At 39.6% G+C, this 19,399-nt stretch overlaps 1 protein-coding gene across 3 annotated transcripts in view; it reads right to left on the bottom strand.

Moving 5' to 3' along the window:
* Positions 1–19,399, bottom strand: part of Efa6 (Exchange factor for Arf 6) — a 150,892-nt gene that overhangs the window by 17,537 nt on the left and 113,956 nt on the right. For 2 of the 3 annotated variants that reach the window (XM_019053409.2, XM_019053424.2), the window contains exons 3-6: positions 5,594–5,647; positions 3,463–3,968; positions 2,341–2,598; positions 825–1,313 (exon numbers count right to left, since the gene is read on the bottom strand). In XM_019053409.2, coding sequence (XP_018908954.2) covers positions 825–1,313; positions 2,341–2,598; positions 3,463–3,968; positions 5,594–5,647 — 1,307 coding nt within the window. Of the gene's footprint in view, positions 1–824; positions 1,314–2,340; positions 2,599–3,462; positions 3,969–5,593; positions 5,648–8,191; positions 8,335–19,399 lie in introns of those variants that run through there. The other variant, XM_019053417.2, reaches the window with a different exon arrangement.

Here is a 19,399-nt window from a genome sequence, read left to right as displayed (position 1 = left end):
GCAGTTTCAAAATTAATTGATGTGTCGGGTACCTTTGTTGAGGAGTTTGGATGAGAATCTGCTTGCACAGAAAGGATCACACATATAACTACCACCCAAGATAATCTCTAATTCTGACTACAGTAAAAAAATCATACCAATGCACAAAAAAACAACAAGTCTAGAGTGTTACATACATGTAGATTTGACAACACACAAGAGGGATAAAATGAAATGTAACTTAAATTCAATTTATGGTTGCATGTTAACGACTGGTATCAGGTTGCCACTCAATATTTTATTGATTTCCATGGTTTTTTGCGGCTGAAAATGAGCCTGTGACGGCTCTTCTGCCTATTTTACAATAAGAGACTACCATTTCTGGTTCATCTTTGAAAACTCTTATCTGCATACGGAAGCAAATGGCACGCATGTTGTTTTTATATCAGCAAGAGGTACTGGATCCTTGGTGTAAAGTGCAATGCAATTATCGAATTTCGAGTGTTCAACACGGCAGATTAAAGCTTCAAAGAGTCTTTTTCGAAACCTTTGTGCTTTTCAATTGCAAACTTTAAACCGTCAAAAGTGCAAGCAGTCTAACCAATAGCTTGATGTTGAGTTTTTCAGCGTTTATAATAAGCTCCCTTCTCCTGCAGACAGTCTGATGATCATAAAAATAGAGCATGCAATTCATTTGAACTCAGCACAACCTGCTACATAGCTGCCAAAGTAGTTTTTATTCGTATTTGTTAGCAATATTTGACCACACATTATCACAACAAACATTAAAACGTTTTTACACCCTAGAAAAAATTGAATAATAAAAGAAAAAAAATCTCACTCACCTGTATCACTATTCGATGATCACCGGAGTCGCCATGGGCATTCTCATTTCTTTGCAACCTACAACTGCCTCCTTTGGTCGATTCACTGACCAAGAGTGTAGAGTCGCTATCACTAGGGTCTGAGATTTCAATGTTGAAGTCTTTTGAATTGAGGATTTCCGAGTCCTCCTGGAAGTCCGGACTGGAGATGTTCGAGATTGCTTCCGACTGACTGAGGTCACCACCGTTATTGACTAAACTACTGCTAATATTTTGATTAGTGCTGCCAATATTGGCATTTGATTGAGCTTGGAGCGTTTTCTTCCGCTCGTGAGAAGAGGATGAGGATGAGGTTGAAGACATGACTGAAGAGGATACGCTTGTTGGCGATGCTGGTGATGATAGTGAGTGATTCTGCGATGAGGCATTATTATCAGATGAGTTATTTGAGACTGAGCTGGAGCTATTTTTCATTTTTGTGCCTGATTCTGTTGTGTGATATGACCATACCTATGAAAAGAGGAGACGAACAAATCTTAGACAACATAGCTTTTTTTTTTTCAGCACTGGGAAGTAAATAGATGTGGGTTGATTAGGACTCAGAGGCTGGAAGCAACTTTTAGAAGACACAACTTTTTCCTCAGAGTGCTATAAACCCTTGATCACTCACATTACACTGCTGCAGCCGAAAAAATTGTAACAGCAGCAGCAGTCATGATAATGAATCTTTTTTTTAATTAGAGAGAAATGTTGGAATGCACGCTCTAGAGAGAGGAAATATCAAGTTAGGGTGTATTTTTAATTTTTTGCAAAGATAGGAATATATCCTAAATTGTAGCAGCAAGGATGCTATTTGTTACTAAATTCACCGAAAAAAATAATATGCTGTTTTAGCATCTAGGATGCCAAAAATGTGTCTGGTGATCCCAAGATGCTACCTTTACTGCCCCCGCAATTAATTTTACATCCTGTGAATGCAAATTCAACTGCGGGGCAGTAAAGGCAGCATCTTGGGATCACCAGACACATTTTTGACATCCTAGATGCTAAAATAGCATATTATTTTTTTCAGTGTTGTAGCAGCCAATAGCCTTCTGTCTGCTTTTTTCTTCCTAATTCCTCAAAAAACTATAGAAAGAGATTTCAACTAAAAAAATTGAGAGTGCTAATTCATTAAATAGAATTGAAAGTTATTTCAGGGTACCTGATTTTATTTTAATGAAAGTAGTTATTTTTCAAGTTTAACAACTCGTTGTCTAATAATAATAAAAAATAGTTATAGTCTGTTACAGCTAAAGTAAGCAGATATAATCCAGTAAATTCATGACAACTACCTAACATGACAGGCTGCAGTTGATATTGAGCAGATTATGACATACCTGGAGAATTTTGTGTGCAATTCTTAATTATCATTTCTTTCCAGTCTTAAATTAATTTTGCTGACTTAAACTCTTTAGCAGAGTTATTTTACCGAGGAAAATGCAAGGGAATGAATTCACTTGGCAATAATCTTTAAATTTAAGAACAAGAAGTTTACCCTCTGATCAGCTTCGCCCTCAGAGTCTGGTCTCGTGTCTAACAGAGTATTTAATGAAGAGGTAACATCATCATCAAAGTCAATTGATACTGTAGATAAACTATTTGAATTTTTGTTCAACTGCAAATGGTCTTCAGACTTGGAGGTCCTGACTACATACGATGAGGAGGCGGCGTCTGAGGAGCTACAGACGGGAGCAGCTGTATTGGATGTGCCGATTGAGCTAGGAGGAGAATTACCTGCTGATGACGAAATAACCTAGACAAAGTAAACAAGTGGATCATTAAATAAATAGAGTTCACAGATGTACATGCTCAAACAGACCAATTTTAACAACACACTTTTTCCACATCATATTTTACAATATTTTCAGAATATCAAAGAATTAATATTAGGTTTATTCAGACTTAGAATTCAAGAGGTACCTTGGAAATTCAAGGTTATGGACTTGGATTTTAGAATAATCTCATTAATTCGGAAGGGTACTCGATTTTACAGTCATAAAAATATAAATACAATGTGACATACTTCCAAGTACATGCAAAAGCAGGTACATTACATCGTTTTTACACAAACATTTTTCTTGGGTCATTGTATTTTAGGGTTTTTCGATCATTCCAATTTTATTGATTTCAGCTGAACCAAAAAGTAAAAAAATTAAAAACTCTCGACTCTTGACTTTAATTTTTTTCCATAAAAATGTTTTTCACACACAATTTTAATACGAATTAGTTCCTCCTGACTGGAACCTGGGAGCAGAAACTGCTTCTTAGGACCACATGCATGTTCAAAAGGTTGATACAAAGAGACGATCAGGGAGAGAACATGAAGGTACTTTACTGATTGGTCGGAGGGAAAAATCTCAAGGTTCAACATACAAATTTTCTGACTTTGATTAAAATAAAATTTAAAAACTCACTAGTCAGAGAAAATTCGAAACGCGCGTCGGATTGTTTCGAATTTTCTCTGACTAGTGAGTTTTTAAATTTTATTTTAACCTTTGACCTTTTAACCATTTGGTCTGGTACTTTGAAAATATTTGATCATTTCTGACTTTGGCCCAACTTTTCAAGAATTTATCCCTCTGTCTTGAAATATCTCAATGAAACAAGTAGGTCTTACCTCTTGGTGATTTTGTTTTTTACTGTGATGATGATTGTTCCGAGACTTATCAGACATATCTATGGGACTGGTCGGAACTGAGTGGTAATTACTATAGTTATTATTGTTGTTGTGGTGATGCTTGAGCAAAGAGTCAATTTTCCTTGAATGTTTGGGCAAGAGTGAGACTTGCTGGTTCCGTGTGAGTTTCAAGACACGGTCGCCCGTCATCATAAATGCTTCGAATCTTGGCTGTTGGTGACTGTTTTTGATTGGCTCATTCTCCAGGTCTACAATGCCTTGTGACCTAGTAACCTCGTTGACAGGCAAAGGATGCTGTGATGGAGGAGGCACTGGTGAGTCATTGGGGCTAATGTGATTTTTAAACTTGTCGTCGACCTTTTTCGCAGGTTGACTCGAGTTGACCGATGATTTTTTTTCACAGGGAGTTCCATTGTCCACTATTCGATCTACATGCGACTCTGGAGAGGAGAGGTAACTCCTTACTTTAGCTTTGATATTTGGATCTGGAAAAAAAAAAAAAAATACACTCCTATTAGCATTGTACAAAAATAATTTTTAGATAATCATCGTATTATCTAATGTTACCATGTAAAATTAATGTAATTTGTTTAGTCTTAGTTTTAAACCATGTAGATACATGCAAGGAAATACTTGTAGTAGTTACGTTATATTTGAATAAAATTTCTTTAAAAAAAAAAAAAAAAAAAAAAAAAAAAAAAAAAAAAAAAAAAAAAAATAGGTTGAATGGTGAGAAGAAAAAGAAAAGAACATCACGATAAAAATTTGATAAGTTTTACAGCTTAGCAATATTGAAAGAATCAAAGCCTTATTTTTTTCCATATTTGAATTACCTGACATTACAAAGGCTAAGTTAAGAACCAATAACAAGCTGCCTTTTCCTCAGACCAATAACAAGCTGCCTTTTCCTCAGGAACAGATGGAAAAAGGAAGATTGACCTTACAATAAGTTTATGGTATGGATTCCATACCAATTGTGGAATTTTCCATTTCAATCCTTTATGAAATTACGGCAGTAATGAAAGGAGGGGAAGTGAAGGAGAAGGAGTGAAGAAACAGATAATACATTTCTTTGGAGGCTGCTTTTACGGTATTGATTATTTACATTTTATTCCTCCAGCAGGTCGATTGTTGAATCGTTATCGAATGATCTCGATCGATAAATCCCTATCTTCACAATGCAATATATCGATCAAGGTTATTCGATAACGATTCAACAATCGACCCGCAGGAGGGGATGTAATGGGCCAATAGACAAGGTCTAAACTAGAAGGAAAAGGCACATGTTTTCTTTTCAAAATCTTCAGTAGAAAACGATTTATACGATAGGAAGTTTGATAATAAAAACCTGAACGAGATACTAACAAGAAGTTTAACCAAATCAAATGGAAGTTAGATTATAAAAATGACGTTATTTGTATTTTTGCCACAAAACCAATTTTGATTGGAAGCACATGTATATTGTTCAAGCTTTTATCTCCAGACTTTCTGTTGTGTAAATCGTTTTCTGCTTATGATTTTGAAGCGAAAATATGTTGTTCAGTGCTCCAGTTCATACCTTGTCTACGAGTTTATAGTATATGCCAGTTGCTTTTGCATCCTTCATGGGGGGGGGGGGGGGATGCGTAGAATGATGATTTTAAATGATTTTTTCTTTTTTTTTTGCAGCGACACAGTTAGTTAGAACTACAAAACTTGCACAATTGCAAACCCTTGAGGTTAACATTTAAAAGGCTGTCACTTTGAAATGGAAAAACGGGAGCTTCAGGTAAACACCAAGAAGGACTTGATTATTAAACTGTAACGCTGCAAAGTTTGACCTGACCAATTATTTGTTTAAACATTACAAATAAATGTTTCACTTCGAGAAATCCATGAAATATTCATCAAATTACGAAGGAAATTCACGACTCAATTTAAGAAGCACACTCGCAACTATTACAGAAGAAAACTTATTTTTTTGGTCATCAATGATATATTGTTATTTACGAGTGCCGTGTAAGCAACACAAAAACCAGACAGTGAACAAATTATTCCATAAAAAAATTATTTGATTTAGATTTTATTAAGTTGCAATGAATTCACAATAATGATTAATAAGCCACAGTACCTCTTTTGAGTTTCAGGACAACAGGATTCTCCGACAATCGTAGGCATTTTAAAACTGTAACAGACAAGACAGAAATAGAATTAGAGATAGATTTACACAGAAAAATTCCCAACAATTATTAATGAACATGCGTTATGAGAGTCTGCATTAGTTTGAGTTATATTTTGACGCAAACGCACTTACATTTCGGACTGAATCAAATACCTTTTAAAGTCATACACATGCGGAGAAAACTGCTCAGAAAATTACGGTGAAATGTTTTTGCAGAGTCGCAGCTAACGATAAGCTCGTATCAACATACTTCCGTACACACGCTACGCGGCTCAGTCCCAGCAAATACTACTAAAAATCAGCGGTTTCCTCCATAAAAACAGAGAAAAATTGTTTACGGACGTTCTACTCAGAGACAGAAAAAAAAAATTCTCTTCGATTTGAACACTATTTTTTCAAGGAAAAAGATTTTTAGAACAGGTTCAAAAGAAAAAGTGTAGATTTTAACACACTATCAGACAACTGCGGTACGCGGTATCTCATCAAGATTGCCAGATTGTACAGTAAAATGTGGATATTTTACATGGGTTAAAATGGAGAAATGTGCTGATTTTTAGCACTATCTAGCAACAATTTATCTCATGTGTTACTCATACGTGCGAGAGCAAAGGTTAGGGTTCGACTTGACTTCTAGTATACGTAGATAACAATCTACTTTCCGATTAATTGATGAAATTAGTTGAGAAAAAACACATTTTTCAACTTATTTCGGATACGTCACATGTGTTGTTGATTTTCCTATTAAGATTGATGCTCTTGTAAGGGCGTTCCTTTCCGATGAGCCCTATCATCAATTTTCATTGGTTAATTTTGTTAGTCTTAAGGTGCTGTTCCAACTCGAAGGGATCGCATTTGGGCTAGTGCGCACTGGAATACACCGCACAGTGAACCGGGTCAATAGGAGAGGTCGGACAAAATTTGGAAACTTTAAACGCTCATAACTCCGTTTATACAAAGCTTGGAGGCTCAAAAAGTGGTTCCAATGGTTTTTTCGTAAAATTTTCCTCAAGAAGCACCCATTGAAATTTAAAATGAGACGAAATAAACATCAAAATTTTCAGGTTTAGTCAAATATATTTCAAGTCCGACCTCTGTAGTTGACTCGATCCACTGTGAGTCAGTTGTAAATGATGACCGATTTCGTAGATTAACAATGATTACTGGTGCCCAACATCGCTGTTTAGCACATATGTTTAGTACAAAACAATTTTTGGGGCATTTCATTAAAAAAAAAAAAAAAAAAAAAAAAAAAAAAAAAAAAAAAAAAAACCTGAGCAAACGGTGAAGTTTGTGATCTGGAATAAGTCTAAATCGACGGCTTCATTTTTTTCTATGAGCTGTAGACGATGAAACAACGCTATGCTATTCACGTGAAGTTGAGACGTGTTCAATTTTCGAAACTTCACACTCACCGGAAAACAGGGAAATATTGCCTACATTTGATATGAGGACTTGTGAAAGCGCTTACAAAAGATTCGGCGCTGGGCAGCGCTTGCACAATGCCCTAGCGGGAGCTTTATAGCCGTGAAGAGAATGTTATTTAACATTTCCTAGAGGAATGATGTAATTTTACCTATTCATTCAATATTAAATCACTTAATCAATTCACTTCAAAATCAATTCACTTAAAAATGGATTAATTCATTTATTAATAAATAAAATCAATGTTTAAGATGTTGAGGAGAATCAAACGCACCGTTGAAAATATCGGAGTGAGATCCGGAATGCATTTCACACCGAATTTTCGGGAATTATGGGTTCACTTGGTCAGCGTGTTATTTCTGAAAATTTTATGAAAAATCATACCCGGTAAGACTTGGGTTCTTACCCTGTCAAGTGCCCTATTCAAGTTGATTTAAAAGCGATTCTTCAGCGGGGAATATCCAATATAGAAATTCAATACAATATATAAAATTCCCTGGCACATTCTGGTGAAGGTCCCTCAAAATTGAGGATATGTCAGGTCAGATGCCTAAAAAGACATGATTTGAAATAGTTTCCAAAGACAATTTGTTGTTCGAAACGTCAAACCTATTCTAGTGAGGGAATAAAGGAGGCTTGAAAATTTTTCCCGGACATTTCCGTCATTTTCCAGGGAGTCTACTACAGCAGGCTGACCAAAAATCAGTACTTTTCCAGTATATCCCAAAAAATTCAGTACCTCCTCAACAGAAATTTCAGAACTTTTTCAGTGCCTCCATTTGACGAAATTCGAAAAATTTCAAGGATTTGAATTTCTCGCTCTAATTGCGACAAAAATGCCAAAAAAATTAAACAAAATTCCGGGCTCCATGCGAAATTTCCGCACTTTTTCAGTAGCTCCGGACCATCCTTGAAAAATCGGTACTATTTCCGGACTTTCCGGAAATTCCGGACTTGTAGACACCCAGTTTTCCTTTACATTTTTATCATTTTTCCTAACATTTCCAGGTTTTCCTTGACTTTTTAAATTTCCCTGACATTTTCCGGTTTTCCCGGTATACCCTGACTGTGGCAACCCTGTACTATTTCTTACTGTGTGGCCTCTTGGAGAAGTAACTTGCTTACTTGAAAGGAGTCCAACGATGAGGAGCAAGGAAACCAACAACAAACTTGGGAACTCGTAGAAAGCGTACGGAATAGGAGGGCTCGGAGGCAGCTGACGCCCTGAATCCATCCTGCACCAGAACGCAATGACCGGCCATGATTCACTCGAGCACACGATTAAGCTGACCGATCAGTGAAACAAACTTATCGCCAACTTTTCTCCCTTTTTTTTATCAGTGCCGTGGCGTGCTTTGCGATAAATCGATTGATCTCCCATTTAAATCTATTGAAAAGGATCGATAAGCAGGGTGTTCGCACCGAACACCTTAATAATCGATTCTTTACCATGGCTTCAAATGGGGAGATATCGATAGTCGATCATTCACGCTTTGCCTCTGTTTTATTCGCGGCTCCTCTGCATAATCAAAGCTAGAACGACGCGGCGGTATACAAAACGAGTTGACGCAATATACTTGAGAAGAGCGGGGCGGGTCGATTGGGCAGCATTTTGCTGTTAGGAACTATTAAAACTTTAAAATATTTAAAAAAAAAAAAAACTCACGCTTTCACAAAGAGAATACATCGATTATATGCGATATACAAATGCGATACATCGATCAACATCGCTCAATAACGATTCAACGATCGATTGAGAAAATGAACTTATTGTTAGAATGCGCCCAATGCTAGCAGGATGTCTACCAAAACAGGTTAAAAATCAGTGCTTTTACAGTACTTTTTCAGTACATTCCCAAGGAATTCAGTACCTCATCAACAGAAAAATGCAATAATTTTTCAGTACCTCTAATTGACGAAATTCGAAAAATTTCAAAACTTTAAGTTTCTCTCTCAAATTGCGACAAAAACGAGAACAAAATGAAAAAAATTCCGGACCTTCTAATGGAATTTCCGCACTTTTCCAGTGCTTCCAGACCGCTCTTAAAAAATCAGTACTACTTCCTGACTTTCCGGAAATTCCGAACTTGTAGACACCCTGTCTAGCCTCAAATTTTGATGACGCGAAGCGCTCCTTGGGGGTTGGGTTACGTGGCGTTCGAAGGGTGGCGGGTTATTGATTAAAGCTTGAACTTGAGTCCGAAAATGTAGCCCATCCCCTCACGCTTGACTGGGACTTGGAACTCGCCCACGCGGACCCCTTCGGAGATCTCAACCTACATCTGGTCAGTTTCGAGATATTTGGAATAAAAATAAAGAGCTTATAAAAGTAAAGTTGAACTTTCGATCATGATTAACTCGATGATTCCAGAAATAATATGAGCGCGAGAAGGCACACAGCATCTCTCAGATTAGAAACAAAGATGTTGACGTTACGTCACAGAAATCGGTGTTTCTTTTCGTAGAGCGAATTAGACTCAGTACAGAAAGAACATTGAGACAGACTTTTCCCTTTACAAAAAAATTATGATATTTTATCTGAAAAAAGGAGGAGAGGATAGGAAACAATTTGGAAGCGATTTCATATTTACTGATGACTTCCATGAGTTGATCTCGGTCCGCAACTTTTTTTTGGGTACTCATCATCAAGTTAAGTTACTCATGGTAACTGTGTTTAGCACTTTCACTGCTCTCTCTTTCTTCCTATATGATCTGTACCCCCTCCTTTTCTCCCTTCCTTCCTTTCCGCTTCTTAAAAAGACTGTACAAAAAACGAATGTACGTACATAATAACTTATTTAATGTTAAAAGTATAGCCAAAGATCCTTAAGGTCTATTTATGTTACGTATTGATATTATAAATAAATACTTTCAAAAATCATCAAAAAAAAAAAAAAAAAAATCAACCCCACGAATGAATGAACTAGATTCTTTTAATACTACGCTTTAGAACTGACATAGAAAAAAATCCGAGAATACGGCAAAAGAACGCAAAACAAGATCTTTAAGCTGACACTTCGAAAACGCGACGAAACGACGGTAATGTCGATCGGTTAAAATTTCCTTCAAATAACGATATAGGCAATAAATCGGCGTTGATGCGCGTTTAGATGCATCGCGTTTTAGAGGTACGTTGGCGCGACAAGGTAAGAGGCGCAATTGAATGCTTTCGATCTGCCTACGCAGGTAATTAATGCATTTATTATCTCAGAATATAAGAAAAACAATATTCTGTTATGATTAGAAATAATATCATTTAGTCTGGACCATTTATTTGTCTGCATACGTACGAGGGGAAAAAATGAAACAACAGTAGCAAAGCACGCCAAGTTTATGCTTGCATCCATCGATGATTCTTGAAAAGCTGGGGGTTGATGCTTTCTGACGCAAAAGGATTCATAGCGCGCCGATATTTTCCACGAATCGCATGAGATTTTCGTCTGCATCGATACCCGGGAAAACGGAGAAGGGTAATTTCTAAAAATACCTACGGTCGAACTGCCATGCGCCGAACGCCTGATTCTCGGAACACCTGGCAATCTTCGAGGACCGTTTGCTTTCGATTTTAATGTTAAAGTTGCGAGTAATAAAACAACAATTGAGGGGCTTGGAGGAAAAGGCGCATAAGTGCAGTTCCTGCTATTTCAAGAAATACGTGTTTGATGTATCAAATTTACATGGAACCTCATGGCGGGAAGGAAGTTTAAACTCACTTTTTGATGCTTAAAAGTTGGATTTGAGTCGTGAATTTTTGACAGAACATACTTTCAAACTATATTTAGTCGAGTTCAAACTTCTCTGTAATAAAAAACAACCTAAAAAATTGCACTTTTCAGTGCCCATCTGGCACTGATTATTCTTCCGAGCAAACCCCGATTGATCGATTAGTGAATTTCGATTAATTAAAGCAATCGATCGTCAAAACTAAGCAAGATAACCGATCACGATTAATCGACTATATTAAATGGACTACATTTTGCAATTAGGAGCTATGCGCTTTCTGCCTCATCCATAAAAACACCCATCTGAACGAGGAAACTAATGGAGCATATATGTTGTTCGAAGAATGTGTCAAAAATAGTTCCCAATTGCAAAATGTAGTCCGCATAATCGAAAATCTCTTGCGTTATTCAACTATAATTACTGCATTTGTTAACGTCACTCAGTGAGTGCAAGACTGAGGGAATAATTGTTTGGCGTGACAACGACTCGAACTTTTAAATTCGCACCTGTTGGGTGGCGTCCTTTTAACCGAATACCTGTCGTGAGCATCTGGGGCGCAATGATAGATGGACGATCGGACAGGATTTCCACGGCGCGCTGCGCGATAATTGGCGTTTTTGTTCGCGCGCGTGGGAGAGCCCAACTCCGGTCACACCGGCGTCGATGAACACGCTCAGCAGAGATGTAAAATTTGAAATTTCAAAAAATTTCGAGGAATTTTTGGATCCGAAAGCTGAAAATGGTCATTCTTTGGGCTCAAGCTAACATCAGGTTACAATTATTTTAATAAAAAAAATTTTAGTTCAAAGAAGTGTCCATTAGAAGGGTCGATCAATGCAACAAATCTCTCTAATCAAAAATAGGGTGTCTCCGAAAATAGGCTGGCCTAAAATCAGTACTTTTACAGTACTTTTTCGGTACATTCCCAAGAAATCCAGTACCTTCTTAACAGACAAATTCAGTAATTTTTCAGTACCTCCAATTGACGAAATGCGATGAACTTCGAAAATTTGAATTTCTCGCTTACAATGCGACAAAACAGACAAAAAAATGAAAAAATTCCGGACCTTCTTGCGGAATTTCCGCACTTTTTTAGTACCTCCGGGCCGCCCTTAACAAATCAGTACTATTTCCGGACTTTCCGGAAATTCCAGACTTGTAGACACCCTGAAAAAACGAAATTTATTCGAAAGAAACATCAAAAATGATCGTTTACTGCTTAAGACTCGTATTTAGTGTTGGTTCGCCGTCTTTGATAAAACTGAACGAATGGGGACTTTTCAGAAACACTGCAAACGAGATTCACTTTTGTGCAGTTTCACGCAGTGGCGTCATTCCCCCCTAAGTTATTGACAAGCCCCCCCCCCCCTATTTCATTACTTAGCAGCCCTCCCCCATAAAACAGCCGCGGATTTCCAGGGGGTTTGCGCGGACTCCTTCCAGGGGGTGTGAGCGGGTGGGTCAGAAAATACATCGCCATTTCTCGATCTCGGATCGGCGGTTCCTTGGAGAAGTGGCAACTGCAGCGGGCCCCGCGATGCACTCGATTAATCATGGAAACAATTACGGAATCACTGTGTAACATCGTCGCGTCGCCGTCGCATAACATCGCGACGTCACTTGTCGCTCACCGCTCCACTCAGCGGTGTCTGATGCTCATTCGGGTCAGCCAGAAAACGGGTAGGAAGCACGGCGACGCACAATGGATCGAGTCAATAGGGAAGGTCGGACAAAATCTGGAAAATTTAAAAGCTCATAACTCCGTTCATACAAAACTTTGAGGCTTTAAAAGTGGCTCCGTTGGTTTCCTCCTGAAATTTCCTCCTAGATGCACCCCTTCAAATTTAAAATATGACGAATTAAACATCATTTGCAGTTTTAATTAAACACTTCATGTCCGACCACTCTGATTGACTCGATCCACTGTGCGCCGGCTCGTTATTATCTCTGCCAACCTGAGGAAAAACTTCGTATCGACGTTCGCACATTCCCAAATTTTTTTCGATACAATGTTTGCTTTGGGAAAAAGTGATCTACGTTTCTCCTTAAAATTTTCAGATATTTTAGATTGAATTGCGGATGAAATTCTCTGGAAAATTGGATTAAAAGTATTTAAAAGTTTTCCTGAAAATCCAAGTTCTATTAAAGGAAATTTGGCAATGTCCAAAGGCACATATGGCGTTCATTCTTACCACGGCAGATTTGGTCGAGGGATGATTGCACAGAGTTTAGCAGAAAGGAACAAGTGAACAACGCTTTCGTCGCCGTTCGAGGAAATGGAGATCTCGATTCGCGAAGAAAGAGCCATTTTTGTCGCGTTGATTCGATGAATCGGATTTTGAGGTTTCCAAAAAAAACTTTCTGGACCAGTAGGGGAGAGGCAAGTACTACGTGAGGCATTTTGGCCAACTTTTCGACCCCTTCTCTCCATTTTTAAGGTATTTATAGAGCAATTTTTGTCGCGTTGATTCGATGAATCGGATTATGAGGTTCCCAAAAAACTTTATGAATCAGTAGTGAAGAGGCAAGTCCTACGTAAGGCACTTTGACTAACCTGTTGACCCCTTCTCTCCATTTTTAGGGTATTTCTAAGACACCCTCCTCATCCCCCTTATAACCGAAAAAGCTTGACATATGATTTCATAATTACTTTCGTAAGTTTCATTACATAACGGATTAGAAAATAAATTTAATAGATTTATCGTTAATTAAGGTAATGTTATGTGATAGGAAAAATGATTTCCTAAATAATAAGGATGAATCTAGTTTTAAGATACTTCCTATCATAGAGTATTTATTCGTTTGAGGTAAACGCGTTGCTTCAATTAATAAATTAAAAAAAAAAAAGACTTGAAGTGAAAGGCTTGCGTATAGGGCTGGACTTGACCACCTCCCCCCCCCCTACTATTCAAATCCAGTAAGGCAAGCTCTCCCTCCCCCTTAAAAGGTTACGTTACATTCGAATGACCCCATATGACACCACAATCCGACATTCCAGGCGAGACAGATGCAATAGGATTAAAAAAAAGGAGGAAACACGAAAGCAAAGCAAACAAAAGGAGGAGGAAGGAATTGCAATTAAAGAGGGGACAGAACCGCAGGGACTATTTTATCGATTTAATCAATTGTGGCGAGCGGCCCCGCGGCGACACGACACCGCGAGATGCACGCCGCCGCCGCACGATGGGATGAGTCATTTGGCGAAGTCGGACAAAATGTGGAAACTTTAAAAGCTTATAACTCAAAACAAAATTTTGAGGTTTTAAAATGCCTACAGTGGTTTCCTCTCCAAATTTCTTTACAAACGAACCCCTAAAAATCTAAAATTTGTCGAAGTACACATCGAAATTTGGAGTTATAGTAGAAAAATCCGTGTCCGATTTCTCCTATCGACTGGATCTACTGTGCGCCGCCACGGTCGCGCACCCACCCGATGACCCCCGACCCGCTCGATGACTCAATCAAAGCTCTCATCCTCCCGGCATGGCATGGCAGTCGCCACGTTGAACGACTTGTATCCAGTCATTGAGTCGCAACCAAATTAAGCACCCCAAGAGAGTCACGGCCGTCGCTAAGGAAAATTGTCACCCGCGCGCATTGTAAATTTGGCGCCCTTCCTCCTCTTACCTGGATCGATTAATGGAAGAAGAGGAGAAACGCGAGGTATGGAAATAAGTCAAATAAAAAGAAGATAAAAAAGAGGAAGTAAAAACTTTTAAAAAAATAATAATAATAAGAAAAAGACAAAAAATATGTAGCGGAAGAACAAAAAGGGGATGGTGACGGGAGAGGAAGGAGTAGTAGTGGGAAGTAGTAGTAGTATGAGTAGTAGTGGGAAAGAGTAGTAGTAGTAGTAGTGCTGGTAGTAGTAGAATATATTCATTTTTTAGAGGTGTCTTACATAATTGTTAGACGAACAAAAAGAAGATGAGACGAAAAACGCGATAAGATAGAAGAATATAAGATGAGAAAGACGAAGAAAAAAAATATAAATAGGAAACACATGAAGTAGAAAAAGTTGAGAAAAAAATACGATGAAGAAGAAAACAAAGAGAATGACGCAGATAAGGACGAAGAATGGCTGATATGTCGATGAATCGAGGGCCCCACTCATAATTAGTGGGTGAGAGAAAGAGCTTTCTACATTGATAATTGAAAGATTATTGCGAGGTTATTGTAACAGTAAATTCGCAAGTATTCGACCACATTCTTTCAAATATTGTTGACATAAAGAATTTTAAGTTCCAGAGTGATTTTTTCAATTGAACTATGCACGAAATTATTCTTAAAATATAGGCAGAAAATTTTGTACTTTCAATATTCTAATGATTAAATTGCCATGAAAATGTTTAAATTTCATTTCGAAAACATGTTGCTATTATGTCGTCATCGAGAATATCCTGACAATCTTGAAAATATATACTCTTTAATGTAAAGTCATAAGAGTAACGCATAACGCCTCAAGCACGAAGTGCTCGGGGAGGTCGGACCGCGAAGCGGTCAGGGGAGACTCTCTAGTATGGAAAGAGTGCAAGGTGCAGGATATCAAAGTGACGCCAATGTGGGGGCGACTTACGCCCTCTAACCCCTACGGATTTACAAGCTGTCGTTAGGGGCCTCGGACAATGTAAGACTTATGTACACAGAAACCTCATAAAAAATAGCCCTCCTCCCTATCTCCTCACCCCCGATTCTTCCGCTTGCTCGCATGTAGTTTGATACCGAGAGCGGGAGGGCGAAATCCCCTCCCACCCCTCCGAGATTCGGGGGTGAGAGGGGCTCCGAAGCCGGTTATCGGATAAATCTAGGCTCCGTCTAATTTTCAGCTTGGGTGCGACTGCGATATCATACGGACTCCATCCGCGAGCGGGGGAAAGTTAGTTCGAAAACAAAAGGTGAAGGGTTGAACGTTTGAGCATACACGCATGCGGATGGATTTCAGACCGCACACTTGAACTTTTGCGAGAGGGAGGGAGGGGGGTGGTTAGCGATCGATGAACAGTATTATCGTTGCAAAAAAGCGGTGGTGATTCTCGCGGGTTGGAACTTCGTTTTTCCCATTGGCGGATCCAGCGATTCGGCAACAACGGATTCCCTGCATTTAAACCTATTGGAATAAATCGATTCTTAAAGGAGCCAGGTGCTCCGACAAGAATCGATTATTTAGCATAGGTTTAAATGGTGAAAATTCGGTGTTGCCGAATTGCTGGATCCGCCTCTGATTTTTCCTCCACTTGAATTCATTATGCGTAATCGAAGTCAGTTTCGATAAAATATCGATTCTTTCTACATGCCTTCAAAAGGCAGAGAACCTGCCGATTTGCGAGAGTCGCGACCGCGGGTTGGTTATCAAAATCGATAGACAAAGCGAAACGGGAGCGAATCGATTGGTTGCGACGGATAGTTGCAATAGACGAAGGAGGTAAGTAATAGACAAACCAAAGACGATTCCTGAGAAACTCTACATTGAGTTCATCATTTTCTCCTTTCGTTTGTAAGAACCACCCATTTCAGCTGATAGGTGTGCTGCATTTTTCTGCAATTTCAAGGATCAGCCCGCAGTTTTGATAAAATATTTTTGCAGTTTGACCGTCAATGCAGTGTTTGCTCCCTGTGCCCGGTGTACCGGTCTATTCTGCAGAAAGCCAACATTCCTTCTCAAATCTGACATCGGAGGTTGCAACGAGGAATACAAGCGGCAGAGATCCGGAGCGAATTCAAATACAAACGGCGAAAGTTCCACTTTTAGCTTCCTCCCCCCCTCTCTTACTCCTCTCCTCCCTGCTGCTGTAACTCCCCCATCGGGATGCGCTGTGAACTTGGCGAACTTGACTCTTGTCCGCTAGCTGCGATCGCGTGAGTAATTTTAGAGACGTGCTCCCTCAAGTTATTCAACTCGAGGCAAAGCTCAAAAATGCGCTCCTCTCTCTTCGGCGGCCATTCCGGCGACACTGTTTTCCCCTCATTTAAATCCATTCCCGCAGAGATTGGAAGGTTTGCGCGAGTGCTCGTACATAGAGTCCCTTTATACTGAGAGTCAAGACAACACCCTTCATGGAGTCACAAACGGGAATAAAGATTACAGAAATTGAACGTTTTTCGTAATCTTTGATCGGCCCATTCTCGAATTCCTTTCTTCGTTCCTTCCCTCATTCCGTTCGTTCCTTGCCGAACCCGTAATTCCCCGGTCCATTCCAGATTATAATCTTTGCGATCGGTGAAACTGTAATCTTTATTCCCGTTTGTGACACTGTGAAGGCCTAAAATACGGGAACCAATCAGAAATGGATTCAAATTGTCTTGACTCTCAGTATAGAGGGACTCTACTCGTACATGGACCAGTGGCGAGGCGTAAACAATCGATTATCGATATTTCCCCATTGGAAGCTATGGTAAAGAATCGATTCTCAAGGTGTTCGTTGCGAACACCCTGCAAATAGTTGGCAACAGGCCCATTGCAAAATGTAGTCTAATTGTGTAAGTACACTTTTCATAATCTGAGAAAACTTCAAGGCAAATTTCATGACATCAGTCTGTTGATTAGTTCTATGATGAAGAATGAAACATGAGAGAAAGTTACCGACAAAATGAAAGGCAGTTAAACTGATTGTAGTTTAGTACGTTCCATTATCATCGAGAGAAGAGATACGTCCTTCGTCGAAGATCGGGCGAATGTCCACTGGTCACGATGCGAATGGAATCCTTGGGAACTTTCGTTGAAAAATTCATTCCGGCGCGAAATTGATTTTCGGAGGGGTTCGCTCACATTTCAATTAGTCCGGAATTCAGCCGAGCCTGTCCGGACGGGATGACGGGTTATTTTGGATATGGAAACCGAAAGCTCCCGAGCGATGACCTGTGGAGTTGAACGTGCTACCCAACCGAGCGACAAGTCAACGATCCAAGACACAACATCAATCGGGAAACAAAGAGAGATTTTTTCCAACGTTGCCCAACGATTCATCATTCTTTTTTTCCATACAAACTGAAAGAAGGGGTTGCAGTGGTAATATTCGTTAATTTTACTGTGCCTAAGTAACTATGACCATTAACACCTCTGCAGTTAGGTTACAGGGTTTGATACAAAGAGAGAACAAATTTATCAGGCAGCAGAAAAAACAGGTGCACGGAAAAAATAATGATAGTACGTCGCTATTAGACTGTCTTGTCATATATATGTATGAGGATACTTGCCGACAAATTTTTGAAACAGTACTAGAGAGCCAATGCAGCATCTCTGCAGGTCAGTTTCTAGTAACACCTATTTCTGTTCTAACGAACTAAGTAAAAATGAAATAAAACAAACGGAACTATAATGCACGCAAAATCCTCTGAACTTCGTTCAATGGCGGCTCAGGACCGATCACATGAACTCCGAGCGGTAGAAGCAGAGATTCCCGGTTTCTGGGACATTTTCCCAGATTTTCCCTAATTTTTCATTTCCTGATGAATCCCGGTTATTCCAACGGCCGAATTTTGTTAGTCCTTCCATCGTACTTAACACAATACACTCAAGACGAGTCTCGAATGCACTTAAGTCCGGCTTAGCGTTTCTGATTGGCCGGCGCGGCGCGGCGGTGCGGTTTGGACTCATCGATGGATGTTGTATCTCCGTGTGAAAGAGCCAACGAAGCTCGGCCTTAGGTCCTGGACACCATGCAGTAAGGCTAATTTTACTTTTCTCGGGGCATCTCCTACAGAGACAAAAGACCCTCCACTGGTATCTTGGCAATGGTGGAAGCTTTTACTTTCAGGACTTCAGCATTCAACTGTTGACTTGCTTACATGGTTAATGTTCAACAACGTGTTGGCAGTTTCGTTTTGCAAACAAGCCAAAAATGGCCGAAGTTTGGGAAACTTGTTTGGCTCATGACGTCACCCGAAGCTCATCATCCACCATGTAGGTAGATCAACAGCCGAAATTAGGGTGATGACTGTTGCTCCCTTATAATTGTCCACAAGGCATTGTTGAATCCCCGAAAGTAAAAGCTTCCACCTGTCGCCAAGAGGCAAGTGGAGGGTCTCTTGTCACTGAGCTCCTACGTGCAATGGTCCTATTTCAAAAAACCTCAACAGATGAAATCCTGTGTATTAGCTATCCTTACTGTCGATACAACTTCCGACGGGACGATTTGACAACTCAAGCTGCGACCACACGCGAACAGCTGCTATAAACGCTTGCTCAGCGCGGGCTGGGGCGCCGGGGCGCGTTGTGTCGCGGGATGCGGGACACGGGACACAGGAGGCCGCTTGATTGAGTGGTGAGTGGTGATACGACTTTAAAATTAAATGCATGTCTCTCGGACTCGGGATCGATAGATAGCGCCGTTAATTCTCACGTCGTCGTTCCCAGCACGAAGGAACATAACTCCCTCCCAAAGTTGCCAAATTGACTCGAACAATTCAAATTTTTACGAGAAAAATCCATCATAGTTTCCGTTGAAATTCGTCTCATTTTCGCTCGGAATTGGAGGAGAAATTACTGCAATTTTCGGTTCGGAGATTCCAAAATTAACCCGGTAAAAATACGCTTTACGCGGGAAAATCTGGCAGCGTTGAAATTCAGTTACGTTCTTTCGTGAGGAGAACGACACGTCACCGACGACGTCC

The sequence above is a fragment of the Bemisia tabaci genome, chromosome 1 (assembly GCF_918797505.1).
Source record: "Bemisia tabaci chromosome 1, PGI_BMITA_v3".
In the NCBI taxonomy this organism is placed as follows: Eukaryota; Metazoa; Arthropoda; class Insecta; order Hemiptera; family Aleyrodidae; genus Bemisia; species Bemisia tabaci.
Note: the sequence above shows the minus strand (reverse complement) of the source record. Positions and strands in the feature narration are given on the sequence as shown.